The sequence below is a fragment of the Podarcis gaigeae genome (assembly GCF_964106915.1).
Source record: "Podarcis gaigeae genome assembly, chromosome: 1".
NCBI classification, from domain to species: Eukaryota; Metazoa; Chordata; class Lepidosauria; order Squamata; family Lacertidae; genus Podarcis; species Podarcis gaigeae.
This window is the reverse complement of record NC_139678.1, coordinates 9,253,593-9,280,280: the sequence shown is the minus strand read 5'-3', so window position 1 is coordinate 9,280,280 and position 26,688 is coordinate 9,253,593. Positions and strand designations below refer to the sequence as shown.

The following is a 26,688-nucleotide window of genomic DNA, read 5'->3' as shown; positions in this document are numbered from 1 at the left end:
TTAATTGCACACATCAAAACGATTCGATTGGTATCCCGCACAATTTATTATTGAATTCTGTTCTGCACCTTGCTTTGGGGGAAAACCCCACCTACATTCTTTTAAATAACCAGAAAGGTATTCCCAACTAATTCACTTAAGTGGATTTCCCCCCACAAGAAAACATAAAAATGCAACACATTTCTGTAAGTTTGTTATCCGTATCAATCACAAAAAAGGAGTAGAAAGTTAACTGCAGAATGCTGCAGCCCTGAAACAGTTAAAATTACAATTTTTCAAGTGGAGGAATGTGGCCTCCATAAAGAAAAGTGAATTGCATTAATCCAGAGTGGCATGTACCTACAGCAAGGTTAAATTAAAAACAGTTGTGAGGTCACTAAATAAGGAAACATTCACTTCTTTGTATTGAGATACTCAGGTTTTTCCAATCAACGCTGGCCTTCCCTGTTGACTAAGGCATGGGGAGACATTTTATTTGGTGTCTCCAATTTTATTCCTTTTTTAAAAGGAAATTTGATGGAGTGTTATAAGGTCATGTAATTTGAAAACCACCAGCATGATTGCAGGACAGTAATAACGATGCTGTACTTTCTGATGGTAACCAATAGGTGCCAATGAATATAAAGAAGATTTTTTTCCCCCTTTTCCTTTTTTTCAAAAAAAAATCTCTTGCAAAGAAATTCAAACTTCTTCTGTATCGAAACTTAAAATTTCTCTCATGCCCGTTTTGCACATCTGGAATTGAGAGATCAGGCATTTATCTCTTTCACAATTGTTTTTTAAAAGTCACATCGGTTAAATCACACAAAAAACCCAACCTTCAACTAATTTCCAGCTCAGATTTCTTGCTAATATACAATGTGTCACTCTTTCTCATGCATTTATTTTAGCCTCTGGCTAACCATTTGATCATTTTTATCCTTTGTTGTTTGATTGACTCTTTTTGTTTCCTAAATGGCAGCACTACTCCTTTGAATACCATGCTCCAGAGAGAGACCCGATCCCCTGTGCTACATTCGGGTGCTTTTATACAAAAACTAAAATGAAATGAGCACCCTCTCTTCCCCTCTTAAGCTGTTCCTTTTCTTCCTCTAGGCCATAAGGAAAATGGACTCGAAGTTCAGTGAATCTATTTCTACCCTGAAGCTTCCATAAGATAGAAATCTCTCTTTTGGCAGCTTGTGAGAAAACAGTACAATTCAGACGTGTGCTTTATCCTGAGTTTAAAAGGTTAAGCTATGGGTTTGGTCCCCTACCACCACCACAAAATGCTGAGAACTGAAGAGGGGTTTCACATAAAAGCCACCACCAAATAATAGTAATAGCTGTTGTAAGAATAAAAAATCAGCCACTGTGCAGCCACTTAAAGCACTGAATTAAAGGGGAAGCACAAGGTCTGCATGTACTTGAATTGTTTATAGCATGGTAGGCAAACTAGGGCCCAGGGGCTGGATCCGGCCCAATCACCTTCTAGATCTGACCCACAGACAGGAATCAGTGTGTTTTTATATGAGTAGAATGCATGCTTTTATTTAAAATGCATCTCTGGGTTATTTGTGGGGCATAGGAATTCGTTCAGTTCTTTTCCTCCAAAATATAGTCCGGCCCCCCACAAGGTCCGAGGGACTGTGGACCGGCCCCCTGCTGAAAACGTTTGCTGACCCCTGGTTTTTTGTTGTTGTTGTTTAGTCGTGTCCGACTCTTCGTGACCCCCTGGACCAGAGCACGCCAGGCACTCCTGTCTTCCACTGCCTCCCGCAGTTTGGTCAGACTCATGTTTGAGCAGGCGTCTTTTAATTTCGTGACAGCTGTCACCATCTGCAGTGATCATGGAGCCCAAAAAAGTAAAATCTCTCACTGCCTCCATTTCTTCCCCTTCTATTTGCCAGGAGGTGATGGGCCCAGTGGCCATGATCTTCGTTTTTTTGATGTTGAGCTTCAGACCATATTTTGCACTCTCCTCTTTCACCCTCATTAAAAGGTTCTTTAATTCCTCCTCACTTTTTGCCATCAAGGTTGTGTCATCTGCATATCTGAGGTTGTTATTTCTTCCGGCAATCTTAATTCCAGCTAGGGATTCATCCAGCCCAGCCTTTCGCATGATGAATTCTGCATATAAGTTAAATAGGCAGGGAGACAATATACAGCCTTGTCGTACTCCTTTCCCAATTTTGAACCAATCAGTTCCATATCCATTTCTAACTGTAGCTTCTTGTCCCACATAAAGATTTCTCAGGAGACAGATGAGGTGATCATGCACTCCCATTTCTTTAAGAACTTGCCATAGTTTGCTGTGGTCGACACAGTCAAAGGCTTTTGCATAATCAATGAAGCAGAAGTAGATGTCTTTCTGGAACTCTCTAGCTTTCTCCATAATCCAGTGCATGTTTGCAACTTGGTCTCTGGTTCCTCTGCCCCTTCGAAATCCAGCTTGCACTTCTGGGACTTCTCGGTCCACATACTGCTTAAGCCTGCCTTGTAGAATTTTAAGCATAACCTTGCTAGCGTGTGAAATGACCCCTAGTTTACAGGCACAAATTGTAATGCGCACAGTTGCAGAGTTAGCTACAATGGCAGTGCTTAAAACACTGGCACATTACATCTATTGTTAGACCTGCATTACTAGTTGTCAGCTGAACTGTGGTCAGAGAACTTCCCTGTATGCCTTTCCACAGCCACATAACTCAATTATCAATGATGGAGTACTAACGGCAGAAATTAGCTCCTGCTTAGAGACGCTTAAAACTGATTTACAGCCCTTCCTTTCCGCATGGCTCTTAGACAGGAATTTTACACAAAAGATGCCAGCATCTGGGCATTGCTGGGGCATTTGGTTGCTGCTGGAGACAAGAGCGCTGGGCAGAGTAGCCTCCTGGTCTGGTCTGCAGCCAGTTCTCGAGTATCTCTCCTCTAAGCTTCAGGAGTGAAACTGCCCTACTCCCTGCAGATCCCTGACATTCCTTGGTGGATCTGCAAACAAAAGACCAGACTGGTTTTGTCCCTGGCCGCAATATAACAGACCCCATCAGGAAACTACTGAACCTGATCGAACACAGCAAGGCAACCAAACTCCCATTGACAATTATGTCCCTAGACATCCTCAAAGCCTTTGATTGCTTGGAGTGGAAATACATATTAGCAGTACTAACTAACATGAAATTTGGCCCCAACTTCCTACAAATCCTCAAACAAATATACTCCCAAGCCTCAGCAAAATGCAGAACTAACAATATGGATTCTAATACTATAGCTATCCAAAGAGGCACGAAACAAGGATGCCCACTGTCTCCCTTCTTATTTATCCTGGCTCTGGAACCCTTAGCAATCCGCATCCGAGCAGCCACAGACATCAAGGGAGTGGAAATAAAAGGCAGAACCTATAAATTAGGGCTCTTTGCAGATGACCTAATGGTCACAACACCAGACCCCATAAGCACAGCAACCTCCCTAATCAGAGAACTCAACACATTTGCAATGGTGTCGGGCCTACAGGTAAATTTTACAAAGTCAGAAGCAATGTGCTTCAACACCCCTCCTCACACCCAAAAAGAACTCACGAAGGTCACCAAAATAAAACTTTGCCACACCAAGTTCAGATACCTAGGGGTACAAATAACCAGAAACCTCAATAAACTGTACCTCCACAACTACAAGCCCCTGTGGCGACAAATTAACAAAGACCTAAAGAGATGGAATAACACGAATTTCACTCTCTCAGACAAAATAGCCATGATCAAAATGATCACACTCCCAAAACTAACCTACCTATTCCAAACCCTCCCAATCTGGATCCCCTCAACCCAACTTCGCAGTTGGCAGAGAAAACTACACTCTTTCATCTTCTCACATAAAAAACCAAGAATAAGCCCCAAATACCTGCACCTCCCCACCTCAGAAGGAGGATGGGGAATCCCCAACATAGAAGCATATTACAATGCCAACCAAATACGCCATATAATCCCATATATACTAGAAGATGAGACAAAACAATGGGTACACCTAGAGAGGGACACAATTGAAAACACCTGCACCACAACATACCCACTCCTCCCAAACAAACTAAAGAAAATTCCCACAACACTTAACAGGTACACACAGACCATGCTCAAAGCATGGAAAACACAAATAGGCAAACTATCCCCAACCCCATCCCCACTAATCCCCCTGGCGTACCACCCATTATTCTACCATGCAGCACAAAACCTCCAGACAAAAACCTGGCGAACCAAAGGCTTATATCGCCTAATAGACTTTTATAAAAATAACAAACCCTTGTCAACACAAGAAATACAAGACAAACTAGAAGACACCCAAATGACCTGGTTAACACAACACCAACTACATGCCTTCTTAAACAACCCAACAGTAAAATCAGCAGCAACTAGGCCCCTGACAACCTTCGAAAACCTCCTCCTAACAACAAAGGGAAATGGTAAAGGGACGGTATCCGCAATATACAAAATACTACTCCAAAATCCCGCAAATCCCCTAGACACAATCAAAAAACAATGGGAGAATGACATAGGCTATGAGATTAACCCCACTCAATGGACCAGAATGTGGTCTAAACCCCCCTTTAAATCCATATCAACAAAAAGAAAAGAACTCACACTGAAACTCACCTACAGGTGGTACCTAACACCAAGGAAACTAGCGCTAATACACCCAGGAACCTCACCAAAATGCTGGAGAGGGTGCACCTCCTCAGGCACATACCTCCACATGTGGTGGGAGTGTCCCAAAATTCAACTATTCTGGACAACAGCCATACAAGAAATATGTAAAATAACTAAGCAAGTAATAGACATCACCCCAGAATTGGCCCTACTAAACATCTTCCAAGACAACAATGCCCATTTACACCACAAAGAACTTATAACCCACCTGCTCTCAGCAACCAGAAACATCATAACCAGACACTGGAGAGACCTGTCAGGAGTAAGCATGGACCAATGGTACCAAATAGTATGGGAAACAGCCCTACTAGAAAAATTAACTAATAAACTGAAACTGACACGGGGACAAACAGAAGAAGACGCCTTCACCCCGGTATGGCTCCCCTTTATCACATACACAGCCCAACAGGACAATGACAATAATCCACCAACAGCATACAAATCAATATGGCTAACCTGATCCAAAACACCCACCCACCTCACTCACACACGAAAACAAAGATCACCACAGCCAATCACAAGCAAACAATCACACCCTAAGCCAACCCCAACCTCTCTCACCACCAAAGGAACACAAGTGAACAACACAAGCAACGCTGACACCAAACTCTACATACATTAAACATAATAGAAACACCGCCACCCGACCCCACCCCCATCCATCCTCCCTCTCCCCACCCCCCCTTTCTTTTTTCTTTCTGTTTTCTTCTCCCCCTAATGCCTCAACAAATGAAACGGATTTGTAAAAACGTTACATGGAAGAAGAAGAAGAAAAAAAAATACGAGGCACTACACTTCTGTAAAACAAGAAAATCCTTAATAAAAATATTTAAAAAAAAAAAAAAGTGCCCATATTTCCCTATCAGATGCCAGACTCAGGTGACTACTTCCCCACATTGCAGGGCTGTTAGGGGAATCAGTTTCTGGTCTATATCCTTGTGGTGCAAGCTGGGTAAGTGAGTTAATTCTTGCAAAGGGAACTTGGGAAATTTCTAGCAGCCTTCACATGCGGCACACGTACATCCAATAGCCCAGTCTTGGTGGGAGTAAAGGCCCTAAAGCCACAGAGAGCCCAACGCCCTGTTCTTTTCCTCCCTCCCAGGGTCTGCAATTGGTGCATTCAAATGCTAGGCTGTTTGTGCTTCGCTCCTAGCAATTTTGAATAAATTCACCATTCCTGAAGTGGGCAGGAGTCAACCAATCACTATGCCCAACATGGTACCCTATAGACTTGTCTAACTTCTTGTTCCCCAATGTGGTTCAGGGCTAGAAGGCCTGCCTTCCCATTTGCTATTTAGAACACTAAATACTAAAACTAAATACTGAAATGTTTGCTGTTCATGGGGTTGGGCTTCCTGTGCAACTCCTGTGAAATGACCACACTCTGTACTGCAGGTGGCTGGACCCTGCCATGTATGTGGAATCCTAGCTGAGACTGGGAGCAACCCGGAAAAATGATCCCATGACATTGGCCAGAAAGGAGGAGGAAAGGTCTGTGAGGTTGTGCTACCACAATATGTAACCACACAAATGATATTCATTTGCCTTTACTGGAGAGGCTCTTAGTGGGAGCAAGTTCATGGGTCACATTGTGCAGCCACTGCCACACTGTGTAGAAAGGCACTAAGCCAGTTATACGCAAACTTGGCCCTCCAGATGTTTTGGGACTACAACTCCCATCATCCCTAGCTAACAGGACCAGTGGTCAGGGATGATGGGAGTTGTAGTCCCAAAACATCTGTAGAGCCGAGTTTGGCTATGCCTGCACTAAGCTATGGCTGCTTGCTACCTGCCGTAACAATGACAAATTAGAACTGAAATGGAAGAAACACAACTGGAAATTTAAAAAAACTTTGGGCTGCATCCGCCTAACTCATTTTGTCAGCACAAGGATTCACGGAATCTCCTCCTAATGCGCGTACCCTGCACACTCCCCAAATATGCTCTGGAGGTGTGGGGAAAACCCCAGAACAGATTCAGGATGCACGCAGAGTTCCATTGCACCAGCATGAATCCTTGCACTGACAGAATGAATTACTCTGGATAAAAGCCTGTTTCCTAGAAGGAATGACCACTGGGGGGGGGGGGCGCGCAGAGAAGAAACCCCATGGTGTATCTGCAGCACCACAACCCAAAACAAAAAAAATTCCTTCCAGTAGCACCTTAAAGACCAACTAAGTTAGTTCTTAGTATGAGCTTTCGTGTGCATGCACACTTCTTCAGATACCACACGAAAGCTCATACCAAGCATGCACACGAAAGCTCATACCAAGAACTAACTTAGTTGGTCTTTAAGGTGCTACTGGAAGGAATTTTTTTTGTTTTGACTATGGCAAACCAACACGGCTACCTAACTGTAACCACAACCCAACACCTTCATCTGCCCCATCTGCAACAAAACATGTCTCGTCTGTATCGGTCTCTACAGCCACAGCAGATGCTGCAACCTACCATTCGTTTGGCTTCACCCCCCAAAGGTGTACTCTTCCATAGTCTCTTGAGACAGAAGATGACAACAACAAAAAATTACCAAAATGAGTGTTAAGGGGACCACATGGCAGCTTCTTGCTGCTGTTGCTCTGCTAAACTGCAGGACAAATAAAAAGTGAATTCGTTTTTTATTTTTTTTAAGTGTGAATGTGAAAAAGCATGTGCATCATAGGGAATCAGAATTCCCCACAGTTCCCTGTTGAATGTATCCTCAGTCCAGTGACTGCTGGATCGAATTTCAGTCCAAAACATGGATGGAGAAGGCTGCTTTAGTCAGTGTTTGCCCTGAGTAATGTATGAAACAGTCAGGATTTGCCCTGTGAGATATCGGAAACGATTCTAAAGGCATGTGTCTGAAGAAGAAACGAAGAGCAGAGAAATTCAACTTAGATATCGCTTCCCAAACAAATCCCAAAACCATTAACAAGGATTTGCAAGAAATAATGTACTGAAGAAAGATAGAAATATCTCCGTGTATCTCAGAAGTCACAGAAAATGTGCCACTCCACACACACAAGGTGGGTTTTGTTTTTAAAGATTTGCATCCAGAGGCTCCAACTTTTCCTAACCACTCCATCCACAGACAAGAGACCAGAGACAAATCGTCGGTTTGGTGACAAAAGCAGGATGTGTGTTTGTGAGCTTAGGGAGTTGTCAGAGAGTTCATGGGATCAGCCTTCCCTTGCTGAAGGGCTGGCAAGACACCCTTAGAAATATCCGGTGGTTGGAAAGAATGAACCTCATCCCCTCTGGCTAGATGTTCTTACCCAACCAGTTCAGTTCATGACACTGTTATTAAGAAGGACGCATGTCTTCCTTACGGGGCTTTATGGAACAGGCTAACAGAGCGTTTTATAAAAATGCATATGGGCTGAGGGTGCATTTGGCGACTTCTGAAATCTATTTTCCCTACTGATCATCACTTACACAGCATTTTTCATTTTCAAATTGCCTTGCCCTCACTGTGGTTACCCGGGTAACAAGTCTGTGAAGTAGGTCAATCCTACTCAATTCTTTTTGCAGATGGGGAAGTGAGGCTGATACTTGCTTGTCCTAGTTACAGGGACACTGAGGTCCAGCACCAAGGGCCTTCTGGCGGTTCCCTCGCTGCGAGAAGCCAAGTTACAGGGAACCAGGCAGAGGGCCTTCTCAGTGGTGGCGCCCGCCCTGTGGAACGCCCTCCCACCAGATGTCAAAGAGAACAACAACTACCAGACTTTTAGAAGACATCTGAAGGCAGCCCTGTTTAGGGAAGCTTTTAATGTCTGATGTATTACAGTATTTTAATATTTTTTGGGAAGCCGCACAGAGTGGCTGGGGAAGCCCAGCCAGATGGGCAGGGTATAAATAATAAATTATTATTATTATTATTATTATTATTATTATTATTAGTCCACAAATCACACAGGCAGAGGCATCTACCAATTGTGTGATCCACTAGTGTGAAGTACAACACAGGCGACTGAGGCTTGCTGGGCCCCTTCAGGAGGAACAGTGGGATATAAATTCAGTAACAATAACAACTGATAATAATCCAGCAGCTTTGCAATAATATTGCAACTGGGTGGATCATTTCCAACAGCTCCTGGCCAGGCGCTATGTTTAACATCCCGTCCCCACCAACCTCACAGGTGGGCCAAGCCTCTCTGGGAACTGTTGCAGATCCTGGGTTTGTTTGAAGTTTACCTGGCCTCAGATTGTGGGACAGGTGGTCACAGGAGCAAAGAAGCATATGTAGCTCTCACTGTATATCTAGAACAGGGGTCAACAAACCTTTCCAGCATGGGGCTGGTCCACCGTCCCTTAGACCTTGTGGGGGGCCGGACTATATTTTGGGGGGGAAATGAATGAATTCCTATGCCCCACAAATAACCCAGAGATGCATTTTAAATAAAAGCACACATTCTACTCATGTAAAAACACCAGGCAGGCGCCACAAATAACCCAGAGGTGCATTTTAAATAAAAGGACACATTCTACTCATGTAAAAACACGCTGATTCCCGGACTGTCCACGGGCTGGATTTAGAAGGTGATTGGGCCGGATCCGGCCCCCGGGCCTTAGTTTGCCTACCCATGGTCTAGAGCTTTGGAGGCCTTTTGTAAGCCAGCACATTTGGGGGGGAGGGTCCCATTCATGCCATCAGCAGGTCAAAATGATTAGGCCACCTAGATGCCTTTTCACTACTACTTTCATCCTTGGTAACTAATTACTTTAATGACTGCACCAAACAACTTAAAAAGTGGGGGACATACACCTATCTCAAGTGTCAAAAGCCAGGGTAAAAATGTGACGGCATTTGCCCAAAGTTGTAAACTGAAGGTGCCAGGCATACTTCTCCAGGAACTAAGTTCCACATCTTAGCTTTATACAGTGGTACCTTGGTTCTCAAACACCTTGGTACTCAAACAACTTGGAACCCAAACAGTGTTCCGGTTTGTGAACTTTTTCCAGAAGCCGAACGTGCTCCGTTTTGAGTGTTACGCATCCAATTTGAGCACCACGTTTCGATTTTAAGTGTTAAGTCTGTCTGTTTTTGCTATTTAATTTGCGTTTTTGTTTTTGTGACTGTGTGGAACCCAGTTCAGCTACTGACTGATTGGCTGTGCGACTGCAGCACATTGTTTATTGCTTTCATTTTATGGATCAATGGTCTCGCTGGATAGTAAAATTCATGTTAAATTGCTGTTTTAGGGGTTGTTTTTAGAAGTCTGGAACGGATTAATCCATGTTGCACTAATTTCTATGGGAATGCGCGCCTTGGTTTTGGAATGCTTTGGTTTCAGAACGGACTTCCAGAACGGATTAAGTTTGAGAACCAAGGTACCACTGCACCATCTTTACTGATTTATAAGGTACCATCCTTAACCTGTAGATAAAGTTCCTTCTAAGTTCAGGTTCCACAGCATTTTTGGAAAGTATACTTCTTGCTGTTATTTTTTGCAGCCCAGCCTCCCCCAGCTCCGCAAACACGCACTTGTGAAACTGAACTAGTTGGAATTTGCTCAGACAGACAATTTTCAAAAGAGTCACAGACCTATCTGTAGAAAAAAAACTCATAAAAGTGTGGACAGTGCATGTGGTTATGAAAAGCGGGAAATCTTACTGGGAACGATAGGGAAATCTAAGGGAGCCCAATATAAGGATGCAGGTACTCTTGACATGGGCAAAAGAAGATATGGTTTTAACACCACAGGGCACCAATTTGCAGTGGGAAAACACTATGAATTAATTATAAAAGTGGCTGATCCAAGCCCAGTTAGATTACAAGCTCCGAAGTGCTGCTTTTTATGAAGCCCATTCCTTCTCACATTATTTCCACTATGCATTCCTGCTAGTCAATATATAGGGATGGAATGACACAACCCACAAGCACATTCATTGTTTCTCTTTTGGAAAGGCCTTCCTGTCCTTAATTTTTTTTCCAAAATAAAAATCCTGGACTATTGCCTTAATTATAAAAATAAAACGTAATTGACCTTAATGGGCCTGAATTGTTCAACTAGGACTGGAGATCGCAAGCCTGCCTTTAATTAAAGCGGAGCTGGAAATCATCAATTTAAAACAATAAGGGTAATTAGCTTTCAGGCCAAACATAAGCTGCTGAAGGGGTGAGCACTCAAATTAGTCCAAATCCCTCTGTAAACAACCTACACTTGCAGCTAATACAGAAGTCACTTAAAAGATTAATTTAGGCAGATCTTTACCAAGAAATGGATGCCCCTTGGCAGGAAATTGGCTCCCACTTTAGGTGTCTGCTTATTTCAAACATGTTTGGAAAGTATGTACTGTGGTGAGAGAAGAAGCTATATATTTCTGGCTTCCTTCCCTGTATTTGCCTTTCTAATTCCCTGGATTAGCACTTTTTAAAACACACTGCGCACGCACGAATACAAAAATAAATCTTTTCTCCTTGGCATTCAGGAGTCTGTGATCTGTGCAGGGATTGCCCCATGTCATCCTTTGCAGATAACTGAAGTTTATAAAGGAGGGGGGGAATCTTTTAGATACACACAACATTTTTTGTTCCGTTCCCCCACTTGATCCTGTAGCAATCTTGCAAACGTCCATAAAATTTGCTAATCTACTTGTCCTCAGATGGTAATTTACATTACATTAATGGGAAGGGGACAGGCAGGAAGGAAATGTACCCAATTTACAAAAGCTTTCCTACTTGCCATTATGGCAAATCTGACCAAGGTAATCTGGCAAGTGTATATTTACAAATCTGTCCTACACTCCTTTTTACAAAAGAAAAGGAGGTGAGGGAGTATGCACTAGCATAGCTCCCTGTACACAATCAGAAATCTGACTGGTTTAGTCAAAGACCTTTAAGGATCTGAGTGAAGGCATCAAGAGGACTTGGCTTCTGTCCTCTCCATCACCCTTTCAGGGCCAAATCTGACAGAAGTCCCCTATCTGTAGCATGGAGGCTCCTTCCTGCCCATGCCACCAATCTGAGACACTTATGCTAGAGAAAAGATTGAGGCAATGTTTACTCTGGAGCCATGTCACTGCAATATGCCAACTGTTCTACAAATCCTCCACAGCAGACTGACTGCTTCCAAGTCAATGTAACTTGGCCACTTTCCCCAAGACAGACCCATACACTAGTGCAGATGTTTCAGGAGGGGTGGGTAAAAAAAAAGTGAAATGGCAGAAACATAATTTTGAACTCCTAGATGCCGGCACAAATTTGCATAAGCTGTCTGGGTCCTTTCTAAACAGCTTTTTAAATACAGTCATACCTCGGGTTACAGCCGCCTCAGGTTGCATTTTTTCGGGCTGCAGACTGCCGAAACCCGGAAGTACCAGAACAGGTTACTTCCGGGTTTCAGCGGTCGCACATACCCAGAAGCACTAAACTGCACTTTGTGCATGTGCAGAAGCGCCGAATCGCAACCCGCACATGTGCAAATGCGGGTTGTGAATGCTGTGGGTTGCAAGCGTGCATCCTGCACGGATCACGTTCGCAACCCGAGCATCCAATGTACATATTCTCATTGGGGGTTTTGTTTTGTTTTTGTTTTCATATATGCAATTGCTTTGGCTGTTTTTAGATACGTACCTGCTTTATATATGTTTTTATATTGTAAACTGCTTCAGAATGCCTCACTGAAAGGGATTCAGAAGTGAAATAAAATGACTCCCCATCACCAAACAGCTACATAAACCCCGGGTGCACAAAGAATTCAGAGTTAAAAGGCTAAAACCATAAAAAGAAAAGGTTCTGCAAAGCAGAAAAGCTGCTCTCTAGATTGCTGCAGAGGAAATACAGATTAGACTAATTACAGACTTGCAAATAAAATTAAGCATGAACCTAGTACAATAGGTTTTAAGATAATCCCCTCTCCCCCAAGGTCAGGATTCACACTGCTCTCTAATTTTTGCTTGTTTGTTATTTTTTTGTTGCCTTCCTCCGAGAGAGAAAATCACAAGAGCTTGGCTCCAGCTCTTTCCTGAGAAATGTTCCAGATGCAGCTCTACTTCAAATGACCACCAGATGGAGTGACAACAGCACCGGGGGAACGAAATGTTCTCAAGTGTACCTGGGACTTTTTCTTATCCTGTTCTCAGAGAAATAAACACATGCAGCTCCTAATCCCAGCCACCTTTGGTTTCTTCCTACGTGGAAGGAATCTTGAAAAGCTGGATGGCAGATCCTTAATCATGTCTAAGGCCTGGAGACCAAAGGCTCTACAGGTAGCCTTGCACACTCATGCTTCCTTTTAAACGGCCTGGTAAATATGGAACAATATTAAGTGCTTGTTGTCCTCTGTCGTCCCCTGCTCCTTGTGCCCTCAATCTTTCCCAACATCAGGGTCTTTTCCAGGGAGTTCTCTTCTCATGAGGTGGGCAAAGTCTTGGAGCCTCAGCTTCAGGATCTGTCCTTCCAGTGAGCACTCAGGGCTGATTCCCTTCAGAATGGAGAGGTTTCATCTTCTTGCAGTCCATGGGACTCTCTCTTTTGTTAAAAAAATAATATTTATTAAAGTTTAAAAAAAGTTACAAAAATGAGAAAAGAAAGGAAAATAAAAATAAAAAAGAGAGCAGAAAATACAAAATACAGAAAAATAAAAACAATTAAAAACATTTCCTTCTTTCCATATCTTGTCTTTCATTTACTTGTTTCCCTGACCTCCTAACACCTCCCTTTTTTGTATTCTAGTTCAATTAAATATTTCAGCAAATCCTTTCCAGTTTGGTTTTTATCCTAATAATTTATCTTAGTGTACTATAATTTACATTCTCGTTTCACCAATTAAAAAATCAATTTTTACCTAATCTTTTATATCGTTTCTGCTAAAACCACATTACTTCATTCCAACATCCTTCTAACATTCCTGGATCTTACAATGTTTCTGTAAATAAACTTTAATTTTTTTCCAATCTTCTTCCACCAACTCTTCACCTTGGTATCAGATTCTGCCAGTCATCTCCGCCAGTTCCATATAGTCCGCAGTCCACGGGACTCTCAAGAGTTTCCTCCAGCTACATAATTCAAAAGCATCAATTCTTTGGCGATCAGCTTTCTTGATGGTCCAGCTCTCACCTCCATACATAACTACTGTGAAAACCATAGCTTTAACTATATGGACCTTTGTTGGCAAGGTGATGTCTCTGCTTTTTAAGATGCTGTCTAGGTTTGTCATCGCTTTTCTCCCAAGAAGCAGGCGTCTTTTAATTTCGTGACTGCTGTCACCATCTGCAGTGATCATGGAGCCCAAGAAAGTAAAATCTCTCACTGCCTCCATTTCTTCCCCTTCTATTTGCCAGGAAGTGATGGGACCAGTGGCCATGATCTTAGTTTTTTTTTTATGTTGCGTGCTCTAATCCATGGGGTAACGAAGAGTCGGACATGACTAAACGACTAAACAACAACAACATTGACTCTGCTAAATCCCTTCTGTAGTGACTGCTGCAGTTGCTACTGAACAGAAGGTAAACTAGGATCTACTGGAACATCGCTGGGTGGTTTCTGCCTTCCAATTGTTTAACCATTTCTCCACATTAGGATTTCAGAATCCCTGCTCTGTAGTAACTCAAATATCGATTTATATTTGTATATGCAGGACATTGCAGTGTACGGCTCATGGGCTGCCGCATGAAAGCAGCTCCCAACTTCTCAGCCCCCATTTTGGTTCTAGCTCTGTTTGCTATCTGCTTAGCTCTTCTCATATCGTTCCATCTTTTAACAATCTCCAAACTTTTGACGAGGAAGTGGCAGTAAATAACCAGTAAGAGAAAACAAGAGGAAAGTGGGAAGGGACCCTGCACTTCTGCCTGCGGGATTTTTCCTGGCTTTGAAAGGATCGAGAGTGGTCTGGCAAGGGCTCTCACGCAATGCATTTCTGGTTTCCAGGGAACATGCAGGTTCTCAGAGCCAGCTTCTGAAAGGTTGCCCTTACCAAAAGAGTTCACAGATATACCCATTACACTTCCTTCGTGGAAATGTCCAGTAGGAAATTATATCAAATCTGAAATTGCTCTTTTTCCTTCCAGCCTTTCTTTTAAAAAAATTGCAAGTGTTTACAGTCAAACATGAAAGAAAAATGTAAAAACAAGTTAACTGCTACACAACACAAAATCTGGTCAGAGGCAATAGCTGTCAACCGTCCCTTATTTGGCGGAAAACTCCCTTATCCTAGCGCCGTGTCCTGCTGCTGTCCCTTATTGATGATGTCCCTTAAATTTCTTGGGTTTCAAAGGAAGCAGCTCCTCTCCCTCCCTCCCTGCCGGCCAGGGAAGAGGGAGGCTCCAACTGTGTTGCTTGGCTGCGTTGCTCACTCAATAAGGAGTCTAAGAACGACTGGGGGGGGGGTGGAGTTTGCATGCCTTGTGCCGATTAAATCGGCCGTGTTGCCTGGGGACTCGCCTTTGCTCAGCGCTTCCCAGCGGAGAGGTGACGGTGGTTTCCCTTGCTGCATCCCCTTTGCCGGGTTGCTGCGCTGTGGGAACCACCGCTTTGAGGCTTTGTTTGGCCGCTGGCTGGGCTTTCTGCCTTTGGCTTGGAGGGGCTCAGAAGTTGAACATACCTGTGCCCGGAAAATCCCTTATTTTGGCTGCTGATCCCTTATTTTCAAATCTGTAAGTTGACAGCTATGGTCAGAGGGCTGTATCCAATGCTGCCGTTTCACTTAAGTGACTTCCTTTTCTTCCCCAGACAGCCCCAAACACCCTCAAAATCTGCTTCAGAGGGCTGGGAGGTCTTCCAGGGCAGATTTTGGGGGCATGCAGGGAGAGGAGAAGAGGGGGAATATCCCATTCCACAAGTGAAACACCACGTGCACAGCTGGATGCAAGTCAGAAAGCTCACCCAATTCAGCATCCTGCTTCTAATATTAGCCAGGCTGATGTCTCTAGGAACTCCCTTAAGCCAGCTTCAAATGCAGCAACCCTCTCCCATTTTCTGCCCCCAGCATGTTATTAAAAAGCCAATAACCATTGGTAGATCGATGTTGTATGTTCTGCTTAATCCAGCCACCTTATCCAGAAGTCATCACCAGATCTTGCAGCAGTGAGTTCTACAAATTAGTTATGCATCATGTGAAATAGAACTTAATTGTTCTGAACCTGCTGCTGATAAGTGCTTTGGGGGAGGGGGGTTAAAAACAAAATTAGGTTATGATACTCATATTTTGATACGACTGCCGTGGGTACCAGCACAAAATGGATGCACAAAAAAGGTGCCAGTACTCTGTACTAGTGAATACTGACACAAAATAGCCCTGCTTGCCAATCTATTTAATCACAGCATTGACAATTTTAGAAACCTGTAACACCACCACCACTGCTTAGCTCCTTATGCAGAATAATGGTTGACCGGTCCTTTTCACAGTCCGTAAGCCACCTCTCCACCTGGCTGTGCAATGTTCTGATTGGTTGGCCTTTTTAGCAAAAATGCAGTTATGTTGTACCTTACTGGCATGTTTGCACTGTCCACAGATGTCATTAGCTACGTACAAAGGAAAGCAATACTGTCCATGTAACATGGGAACCATGCAAATTATCCTTTTGCGGTGACTTTAGAACAGGTTAATTTTGCGGTGGTGGTGGGAGGTGCAATACCCACACTTTGCAAGAGAAATGTGTGTCCTCCTATGGAAAGAAAGCGAAACAAAAGCACCGAATGCTGAAGGAACATGGAAATTTCCATCTAGTGGTATTTAAAAGCTTGAAATAATATTTTCCAAGTGCAAATGCTGCTTCTTGAATTAATCAGAATGGAAGTTCTTGGCAGATAAGTCTTTGCTTTCTGACAGCCAGTGTTATTGTTGAGGACAGAATAAGTAGTTTGATAACACCCAGTGTGCAATAGCTCAGGCCTCTAGGGTTTCTCGAGGGAGTTTTATTAAAAGTGACACACATACAAGGTTATGAACTGTTGGAAGGAGAAGAAAATAAGACTCAAATTTCCTTTGACCAGCACACTGTTATAACGGGGTCCTGGGTCTGGCAGACCCTTCACTGCTTAGACCTAACTTGTTTAATGACATTTATTTAGAGGTGCAGTCAAATAGGAAAGGAAATTAAAAAATTTGTTTCTCACTACGTAACGTCACCCCAAACCGGTATGAATAAATAATACTCGGTCATTGGGATTAGAGTGTTCATACTCCTGCCTGGAGTTAATAGCAAGAGTTTATTACACTTTAAAACATAGCTTGTTCTACAAAGGACACTAAATTGAATTATGAAAGCAAGCAACCTAGTTCTCAAGTATGTTTATAAAAAGAGCAGTCACTGGGCAGCGTGAGTCAAATTTATGCAGTCACAGGTCCCAAAGCTACAACAGCCTTTCCTAGGCAGGTAAATATATCTATGATTTCTAACAGAGGTGTCCACAAATTTAAGGACATAGAAACAATTTCATGCCCAGTTTTTGTATGTAGAATAACTAGACCATGACTGGAAGGATGGGACGATAAAAGACATTGAAGGAGACAGAGCAGTTGACCATAACTAGATCAAATTACTATATAATTGTTCTCAGGACAGCTCTGAAAGATCCTCAGTGTTAATAATTATTGTAACTTAACATTTCTTACCTCCGACATTTTGTACAACAATTGTGCTGGCCACAAGAACCTACAAAAACAGTGGATGATGTTAGGAAAAGTAGAAATGTTATTGTCTACCAGATTTAACTATGTCTAGAACAAAAAAGGAGCAGAAGTCATTAAATGAATGTTAGAAGAGGAGATGCTGGGTGTCCATATGGTACTGTAGAGAAGAAGGCTGTAAAAGCTAACCATCCCTACTGTCACTAATCTTTTTTTTAAAAGAGTCAATGAAGTAAGTTCTGACTTGGGCATAATGCTTGGAAACCATGTAAGAACATTCTCATGTGATTCATGAAATATCATACAACAGTCCCCGAGCAGGTGGTGCTGTGGTCTAAACCACTAAGCCTCTCGGGCTTGCTGATCGGAAGGTCGGTGGTTCGAATCCCCGTGATGGGGTGAGCTCCCGTTGCTCTGTCTCAGCTCCTGCCAACCTAGCAGTTCAAAAGCATACCAGTGCAAGTAGATAAATAGGTACCGCTGTGGCGGGAAGGTAAATGGTGTTTCCGTGCGCGCTGGTTTCCGTCACAGTGTTCTGTTGCACCAGAAGCGGTTTAGTTATGCTGGCCACATGACCCAGAAAGCTGTCTGTGGACAAATGCCAGCTCCCTCGGCCTGAAAGTAAGATGAGCGCCGCACCCCATAGTCACCTTTGACTGGACTTAACTGTTCAGGGGTCTTTTACCTTTACCTTTTTACCTAAGCGAGCAACAGCCGTAGCTAGATATCCTACATGCTACATCCCTCCAAGTGATGATGGACTTTTATCTCTTAAAAATGAGCAATAACAAAACCAAAAGGAGATAAAGGAGAGTTTGGAAACTACCTTTCCAGGTGAGCCAAATGCGAAGAGACCGAGATCTTCATAAGAAGTAACAGCTGTTAGAAGGAAACAAATAATTCCACATTAATATTTACTGGAAAATTATATGCATGATTTATGCATGCATATCAAGTACAAATCATATGGTTATAAATCTAATATGTGCTTCTTCCATCAAAAAAGCACAAAGACTTAGAAATGCAGATGGGAAAAGTTTTGTGGGGTTAATTAAGGTAGTCATGGAGTGTGCCCAAAAATGCTAATTTTGTGGGTGCTGTATTACTGGTGAAATTACAGTTAATTGCCAAATATTAAATCTAGCCAAAATTAAGCTATTTTAAGTCTCACTGATTTAAATATGAACATAAAGCACATACATATCCGTGTTGATGCTGAACTTTGCTGGAATTACTGAATCATGCCCTTTGTGTTTACAAAAAGAGAAATTAGAATTGCTGAATACAATCAATCAAAATACAGTGGAACCTCGGGTTGCAGACGTAATCCGTGATGGAGGCACATCCACAACCCACACCGTTCGTAACCCGCAGCGCCGTGTCTGCGCATGCGCGTGACACGATTTGGCGCTTCTGCGCATGCACGAGTGACGAAACCTGGAAATAACCCTTTCCAGTACTTCTGGGTTTTCCGCGGCCCGCAACCAGAAGCGTTTTTAACACAAGGTACCACTGTAACGATCTAGGTTTTTATTTCATTATTTTTCTGCATCACAGAAACTAGCATATTACATATTTGGGAGCAGATTAATGGGAAAATGCAGTTGGCATGATACAGAAAATTGCTGCACAATGGAAACAAACATTCTCTTAAACAAGAAGGACATGCACAACCTGTTAGTGCAAAAGTGTGTGAGATTCTGCATTCCATAAAACTCTTTGGCACAGTGAAGACTCCTGCATAGCTCAAAGGTTGGGTACTCCTGTACCAACGGAAGTGACCCAATGAAAGGTGCCATCTTATTTTACATCTCAATACTGCCCCCCCCCAAAAAAAAATAATCACAGCGGGTGTAAAAAGGTGGAGATCAACTACTGCTCAATGTCCTAGCTAATCCTTTTTGCCATGAGTTCCCAAAAAGATTTAGGCGCCAAAGAAGCTCACTTTCTGCTCAAGGGTCTTCTGCTACAGTATTCTCTGCTCATTCTGCCAGAATTTAATCAACCATCTTGCATCTTCTCTCTCTTTTTTGGGTCCATCATATTCATTATTTTTTCCAGACAAGTCTGTGCTTGCCTTAATACCGACCTGCTGTTCTTGTCATGATTTTAACATTTGCTTATTGCATTGTAACTGTTGACATTAAAAAAAAAGACTTGGCCAGTTTTATGGAATAATATCCTTAAATAATAACCTCAAAATAATAAAAAAGTAACAATCGGACCCTACCTCTGTCCAACATTTAAGAGTGCAGGCCAAGAAGAAGTGGAAGACTAGGAGCAGCAGCCTCAGAGAAGAATCAGAGAAGGCCAGAGATTGGCCAGAGACCGCTATGGCAAACAAAAGGAACAAGGAAAGAGAGAAGAAAAGTTTTCTCATAACATGAACCCCCCCCTCATCAGAAAAAGTCAGAGAGAGGAGTCAGGAAATAAACATGCAAGTGACGTGACAGAAGAGACTGTGGCCCAAGTATAGAGTGGTACCTTTGTTCTCAAACACCTTGGAACTCAAACAACTTAGAACCCAAATGCTACAAACCCAGAAGTGTTCCAGTTTGCGAACTTTTTCCGGAAGCCGAACATGCTCCGTTTTTAGTGTTGCGCTTCCGATTTGAGTGCTACACTTCCATTTTCAGTGTTACGCTGAGGTCTGTCTGTTTTTGCTATTTATTTTGCGTTATTGTGGCTCTTTTTTGTTTTTGTTTTTGTGACTATGTGGAACCCAGTTCAGCTACTGACTGATTGTGTGACTGTAGTACATTGTTTATTGCTTCCATTTTATGGATAAATGGTCTCATTGGATAGCAAATTTTTATATTAAATTGCTGTTCTAGGGGTTGTTTTTAAAAGTCCGGAACGGATTAATCCATGTTGCGTTACTTTCTATGGGAAAGTGTGCCTTGGTTTTGGAACGCTTTGGTTTTGGAACGGACTTCCGGAACAGATTTAAGTTTGAGAACCAAGATACCACTATACTGGAAATCCTGCATTCAGAAGATTGGGAGGCAGGTTTATGAGTTGGAATAATAATTATGGAGATGACACTGACTCAAGCCTCTTTTCACTCGCGTCCCTGATGCAAATGCAGGCAAAACAATGTGAAAGTCAACAAGGAATACTACATGCATTCACAACATGCTTTAAGGCACAGGTGGCTAATCTTTTATGACCTGGGGCCACATGCACCCGTTGTTAGCTCTCTGGGGCCACATGCCACTAGGAAGTGTGGCACCCACACTCTTGCACACATGCTTTTGCATGTTCAGGGGTACACACAGGCTCATAGCAGGGGCGGACTGTGGTCTTTAAAATCTCAGTGGTGCCCTGTACAAGGCCAAAATTTGGTGTGCGCACCCCGCCTCTCACTCTGCTCAATCCACTATGCCATAATAATAATAATTTATTATTTATACCCCGCCCATCTGGCTGAGCTTCCCCAGCCATCTGGGCGGCTCCCAATCAAGTGTTAAAAACAATACAGCATTAAATATTCTAAACATACCATCTGGTACGCAGGCTGAGACCCTATCTGCCTGCAGACTGTCTCGCCAGAGTGGTGCATGCTCTGGTTATCTCCCGCTTGGACTACTGCAATGTGCTCTACGTGGGGCTACCTTTGAAGGTGACCTGGAAACTACAATTAATCCAGAATGCGGCAGCTAGACTGGTGACTGGGAGCGGCCGCCAAGACCACATAACACCGGTCTTGAAAGACCTACATTGGCTCCCAGTACGTTTCCGAGCACAATTCAAAGTGTTGGTGCTGACCTTTAAAGCCCTAAACGGCCTCGGTCCAGTATACCTGAAGGAGCGTCTCCTCCCCCATCGTTCTGCCCGGATACTGAGGTCCAGCTCCGAGGGCCTTCTGGCGGTTTCCTCACTGCGAGAGGCCAAGTTACAGGGAACCAGGCAGAGGGCCTTCTCGGTAGTGGCGCCCGCCCTGTGGAACGCCCTCCCAGCAGATGTCAAAGCGATAAACAACTACCTGACATTCAGAAGACATCTGAAGGCAGCCCTGTTCAGGGAAGTTTTTAATATGTGACCTTTTAGTGTATTTTTCATCTTTGTTGGAAGCCGCCCAGAGTGGCTGGGGAAACCCAGCCAGATGGGCGGGGTACAAATAATAAATTATTATTATTATTATTATTATTATTATTATTATTATTATTATTAAACTTTCCTAAATAGGGCTGCCTTCAGATGTCTTTTAAAAATAGGATAGCTCTTTTTTCCGTTGACATCTGATGGGAGGGCGTTCCACAGGGAAGGCACCACTACTGAGAAGGCCCTGTGTCTGGTTCCCTGTAACCTCACTTCTCACAATGAGGGAACCGCCAAAAGGCCCTCGGCGCTGGCTGAATGATGGGGTGGAGATGCTCCTTCAGGTATACTGGGCTGAGACCGTTTAGGGCTTTAAAGGTCAGCACCAACACTTTGAATTGTGCTTGGAAATGTACTGCCATAGTTGCGGCGCCCCCTAGGCTCAATGCCCAGTGTAATGGAATGTCGCGATGCCCTAAATCTGCCTCTGCTCACAGCTCCCCTCCTTAGTAGTTCCATGCAAATCAGCTGAGGAGGAGAAAAGGTTGCTGCCCCCTCTACTTGTCATATGATTGATGACAAGACTGGGAAAGGAGAGATTTGCATTCCTTGTTAGCAATTACACTCCTCCGATGCGGCATTTGTGATTGGTGTAAATCACATGCCTGTCTGAGAAGAGTGTAGGAAACGAAAGACAGTCTTATCTCTTCCGCTGTATGTACTTTGTAATGTACTTTCACTTTTACTTGTATCTGTTTGTAGATAAATAAATAGTAGATTTATTTATTTATTTGTTTGTTTATTTATTCATTCATTCATTCATTCCTCCTGTGATGAGGTTACATTTTAATGCTTTAATGCTTTAATGTTGTATTTTAATCTCGTTTTTAAGTTGTATTCATTCAACTTGTTTTTATTATTGGTTGTTAGCCGCCCTGAGCCCGGCCTTGGCTGGGGAGGGCAGGGTATAAATAAATTATTATTATTATTATTATTATTATTATTAGATTAGCTTACAATGTCTTGCTGTGTTATGGAAGCTTAGTGTGCATACAGCGGACGCTCGGGTTGCGAACGTGATCCGTGCAGGATGCACGTTCGCAACCCACGTCTGCGCACACGCAGGTTGCGATTCGGCGCTTCTGTGCATGCGCAAAGCGCGATTTAGCGCTTCTGCGCATGCGCGACCGCCAAAACCCGGAAGTAACCCGTTCCGGTACTTCCGGGTTTCAACGGTCCATAACCTGAAAAAACACAACCCGAAGCGTCTGTAACCCGAGGTATGGCTGTAGATCATTATAATGTATGTCGCTAGGGAGCAGACTGGAAGAGAAGGGAGATGCCTTTTCCAGAGCTGCGCGTACCGGAGGACGCTCAGAGTTCTGGGGGCTTGCAGGCGCCCCCAGGGCGTTTTCCACTGCTGTGTCTACCCTCCCCTTTTCAATACAAAAATTAGTGGGGTTGGGGGGGTCAGATTTGCTAGGTGAATTTACTTAGAAATTCTAAAAACACTTGGAATACCATAGGTGGGTCCACTTTGGATGGAAAGAACTGAAGTACAAAAAGCAGTGTTAGCAAAGAAGCCCCTCTGTCCAAACCACCAACTCTTACTGCATCTAAAGTTGCTGAAAGCCCGTTTGTTAGATTAACCACGCAGAACTAGCATTCCCACTACTCTCAATTTAAAATCGTGGCATGATCCTCAAACCAACTGTGCAATATTCAAAGCAGCACACTGCAGCCTTTCCCCAAAAAAATTTCCCTTCCCTGCCTCCCGCCAAAAGACAGAAGCTGGTTGATATTCTATGTCTTTTTAAATTTGTTTGTGGGAGAGGAGGTCATGGGTACACACACACCCCTTTTTCGTTCTTGTTTTTATTATGTATTTTGATGCTGTGAACTGCCCTGAGATCTTTGGACGCAGGGTCGTTTACAAATTTAATATAAATAAATAAACTTGGGTCCCTAGCTGCTGTTGGACTACAACTCCCATCATCCCTGACCACTGTTCCTGCTAGCTAGGGGGTGATGGGAGTTGTAGTCCAACAACAGCTGGGGACCCAAGTTCGAGAAACACTGATTTTTTTTAAAGAGTACAGCCTTACCTTTTAAGGAGAAATTTTCAAACTGGAAAAACCTGGCTTTACAAAGGGGTTTCTAAATCTGACATTTTATAATGGCAGGCAAGCTTAAAAGCAGCTTGCCCAGCACTACTGATCTTCCCCTTTCCAGAGCACCCTTATAGTTCATGGGGGGCAGGGGGAGAGCAGCAAAGAAGCCCAACAGACTTGGCTAGTGCTTTGCACAAATGGGGTATACATTAAAAAAAAAAATCCCCCAAAGCCTTTTGCAACACAATTGTGTGATTTCACTATCAGGCAGGACAACGTGGAAAGGGCTCTATGTTGCAATAACAAGATAAATCACTGCAATAACAAGTCACAGGACTTCCCCTGACAAAACCTCATGTGGTAGCTTAAGCTGAGAGATGGTGACTGATCTAAAAGTCTCCCAGTGAGCTTTTTTTTATATATATAAATTCTTTTTATTGAGTTCTTGAAAACTACATCGAAAAGCAAAAAACGCACAAACATTTAAAAGATAGAAATAGAAAAGCAAGAAAGAAAAAAAAGAAAAAAGAGAAAATCGAAATAACACATATCAACATAAAACAGACAAACTTACAAACAGCTTCATGCCTGAGTAGGGATTTGAATCCTGGTTTCCCAAATTCTAGCCCAACTCTTCAACCACTATGACACACTGGTTTCTCAGACGGCCCCAGCCACAGCGATTGTTAGCCCCTGAAATGCGCTTCGCAAATTCTGAATGTATTTCTAACTTGTCCATTCTAAAGGCTTCTCTGATTAAATCACTGCGTGCGGCCTTCACTTACCAGTATGAATGCACATAGTAAGCAGGAGAAATACAGAATAAGATGCAAGGATGGCGACAATCAGCAGCAACACACTAGGACAGAAGAAACGAATGATCAAGGCCACACTTAATATATATTTAACATATATATACTTAATACATTGTGTTTTCCCAGAAACAAGCAGAAGAAATTGTTCTTTCCTCATTTTATGCTTCACATCGGCAGAATCTAATTCACGCCACGGTTGGTTACTCAATATTTTCCATGTTCTGCTTTTCTTTTGAATTTTCTGTGTCATTGAATTTGGACTTTTTTATATATGGGGAAAAGGTCAATTGTTGAACCATTTCACCATCTCTATGCTTTAGAACGTTCTAAATAACGTTTCAGGTCACCCATTTAATTTGGTATTTGCCTGTTTGTTCATGGCAAATGACAACAGCACCTCTCCTAAGAAAGAGGATACAGCAATCACACTCTGGCTGGATGATCCACCACTATCACAAGATGCAGCTATTTAAACCTGGCACTGGCAATTTCCTGGTTTGCACACAATGCTAAACCACACATTGCTGAAGATGCAACAAATCACAACTTGCCCCGCCAATCTTTGGCTTGTTTTGCAGCTGCCCTTTCCTCATGCCTTTGTAGCTTGGTAAGACATGGGTGGCGCTATGGGTTAAACCAGAGCCTAGGACTTGCCAATCAGAAGGTTGGCAATTTGAATCCCCGCAACGGGGTGAGCTCCCGTTGCTTGGTCCCTGCTCCAGCCAACCTAGCAGTTCGAAAGCATGTCAAAGTGCAAGTAGATAAATAGGTACTGCTCCAGCAGGAAGGTAAACGGCATTTCCGTGCGTTGCTCTGGTTCGCCAGAAGTGGCTTAGTCATGCTGGCCACATGACCCGGAAGCTGTACGCCGGCTCCCTTGGCCAATAAAGTGAGATGAGCGCCACAACCCCAGAGTCGGCCACGACTGGACCTAATGGTCAGGGGTCCCTTTACCTTTACCTTAAGCACCCGGTGTGGGATGGCCAGCAAGTTTGAGGAAGGGTGCTGGGTTCACACACAATGCTGAGCTATCAACATCAAGCCATGGTTTGTAAGCTAAAAACAAACCATGGGTTCAGGCTGAGGTTTGTTGGCAGCAAGCAAACCATAATGAACTCACTGGGCAGCGTTCACACATGATGCCAAGCCACAGTCTGGTTGCCACGCCATGTTATGTGTGGACCAATTCAATGTGAATCACCCCAGTTCGGGTTTCCAAGCCAGAAATAGTGAGGTATGGCTTGCAAATTGATTAACACATCACAAAAGATAACTGCACTATTTGTCAAATGGTGGTGGTCTGCTCCTGGTGCCACCCTACCTGCGGCACCCCACCAAGCACTGCTGTCGCCCAAACCTGGCATTTGAAGTGGTACTGTCCAGTCTACCACCCCAGGATTCTGCAATTTCATACTGCCGCATGTATAGATCAAGCAGACAAGGGTGGCACACTGAGGAAAGTTGAGATTTTAGCACAATTACATTCCCCTCTCCCATGTTATATGGTATTTTTGAAGCTTACTTTAACTTTTTTAGTATCACATAGTATATTTCTGACTATAAAGATTAAAATACAGCATTGATATTAATTAATCTAGAACTGTAAGTCTTAATTTATAGCATTACTAACCTCAGCTCCCGAACACCTCCGTTTTGGAACTTTTCGGCTCCTGAACGTAGAAAACCCAGAAGTAAATGCTCCGGTTTTCTAACATTTTTCGGAAGCCAAACGTCCAACGCGACTTCCACTTGACTGCAAGAAGCTCTTACAGCCAATCGGAAGCCGTGCCTCGGTTGTTGAACATTTTGGAAGCCAAAAGGGCTTCCACAACGGATTACGTTTGACAACTGAGGTTTAACTATATAAAACTCTTACACACTACTTGAAAATATAGTACAATATAATATGAAATATAATTGACACACACAAAACTTACCTAAATCCAAGGATTCCCGTCTTGGCCATGGCATATGCCAATCCGAGTATCCCACTGCCCATGATAGCATTCATTAAATTAAATACCGAGAAGCCAAAGGAAGCCCCAGATGATGTCTGGGACAAAAATGTCTGTAAATGACAGAACCAGATTGTTAACACTGTGAATTCTTCATGTGGGCAAAAGCAATCACATAAGCCCAAAGCAAATGGGAGTGGAAAAGTAATTTAATTCATAGACAAAGACTGAGGTTTGACTACCGAAGACAATCCACTCAGAAGTTTTATTATAGTCAAGCAGTATATTAATTTATTTTAATTATTTCATAAAATTTATACACTGCTTGATGGGGGGGGGACCTCAAAGAAGTTTACAAAAAGGTAAAACAGTAAAATCAAGAAAAAACTACAACTAAAATCATACAAATGTTAAAATATTAAAACATATTTTAAAAAATACCTCAACTTTTAAAATAGCTGGGTAGGCTTGTCTAAGCATAAATGTTTTAGCAGGCACCAAAGAAAGTATATGCAGTTAGTTAGTTAGTTAGTTAG

The 26,688-nt window shown here is 43.0% G+C and overlaps 1 protein-coding gene across 1 annotated transcript in view; it reads right to left on the bottom strand.

Annotated features, from left to right (window-relative positions):
- The window catches only part of SLC38A6 (solute carrier family 38 member 6), a gene marked incomplete at its 5' end in the record, with an annotated part of 56,171 nt that overhangs the window by 26,640 nt on the left and 2,843 nt on the right, over positions 1-26,688 (bottom strand). The window contains 4 exons of the mRNA XM_083736211.1: positions 17,216-17,255; positions 18,057-18,109; positions 24,168-24,241; positions 26,135-26,265. Coding sequence (XP_083592337.1) covers positions 17,216-17,255; positions 18,057-18,109; positions 24,168-24,241; positions 26,135-26,265 — 298 coding nt within the window. The remainder of the gene's footprint in view (positions 1-17,215; positions 17,256-18,056; positions 18,110-24,167; positions 24,242-26,134; positions 26,266-26,688) is intronic.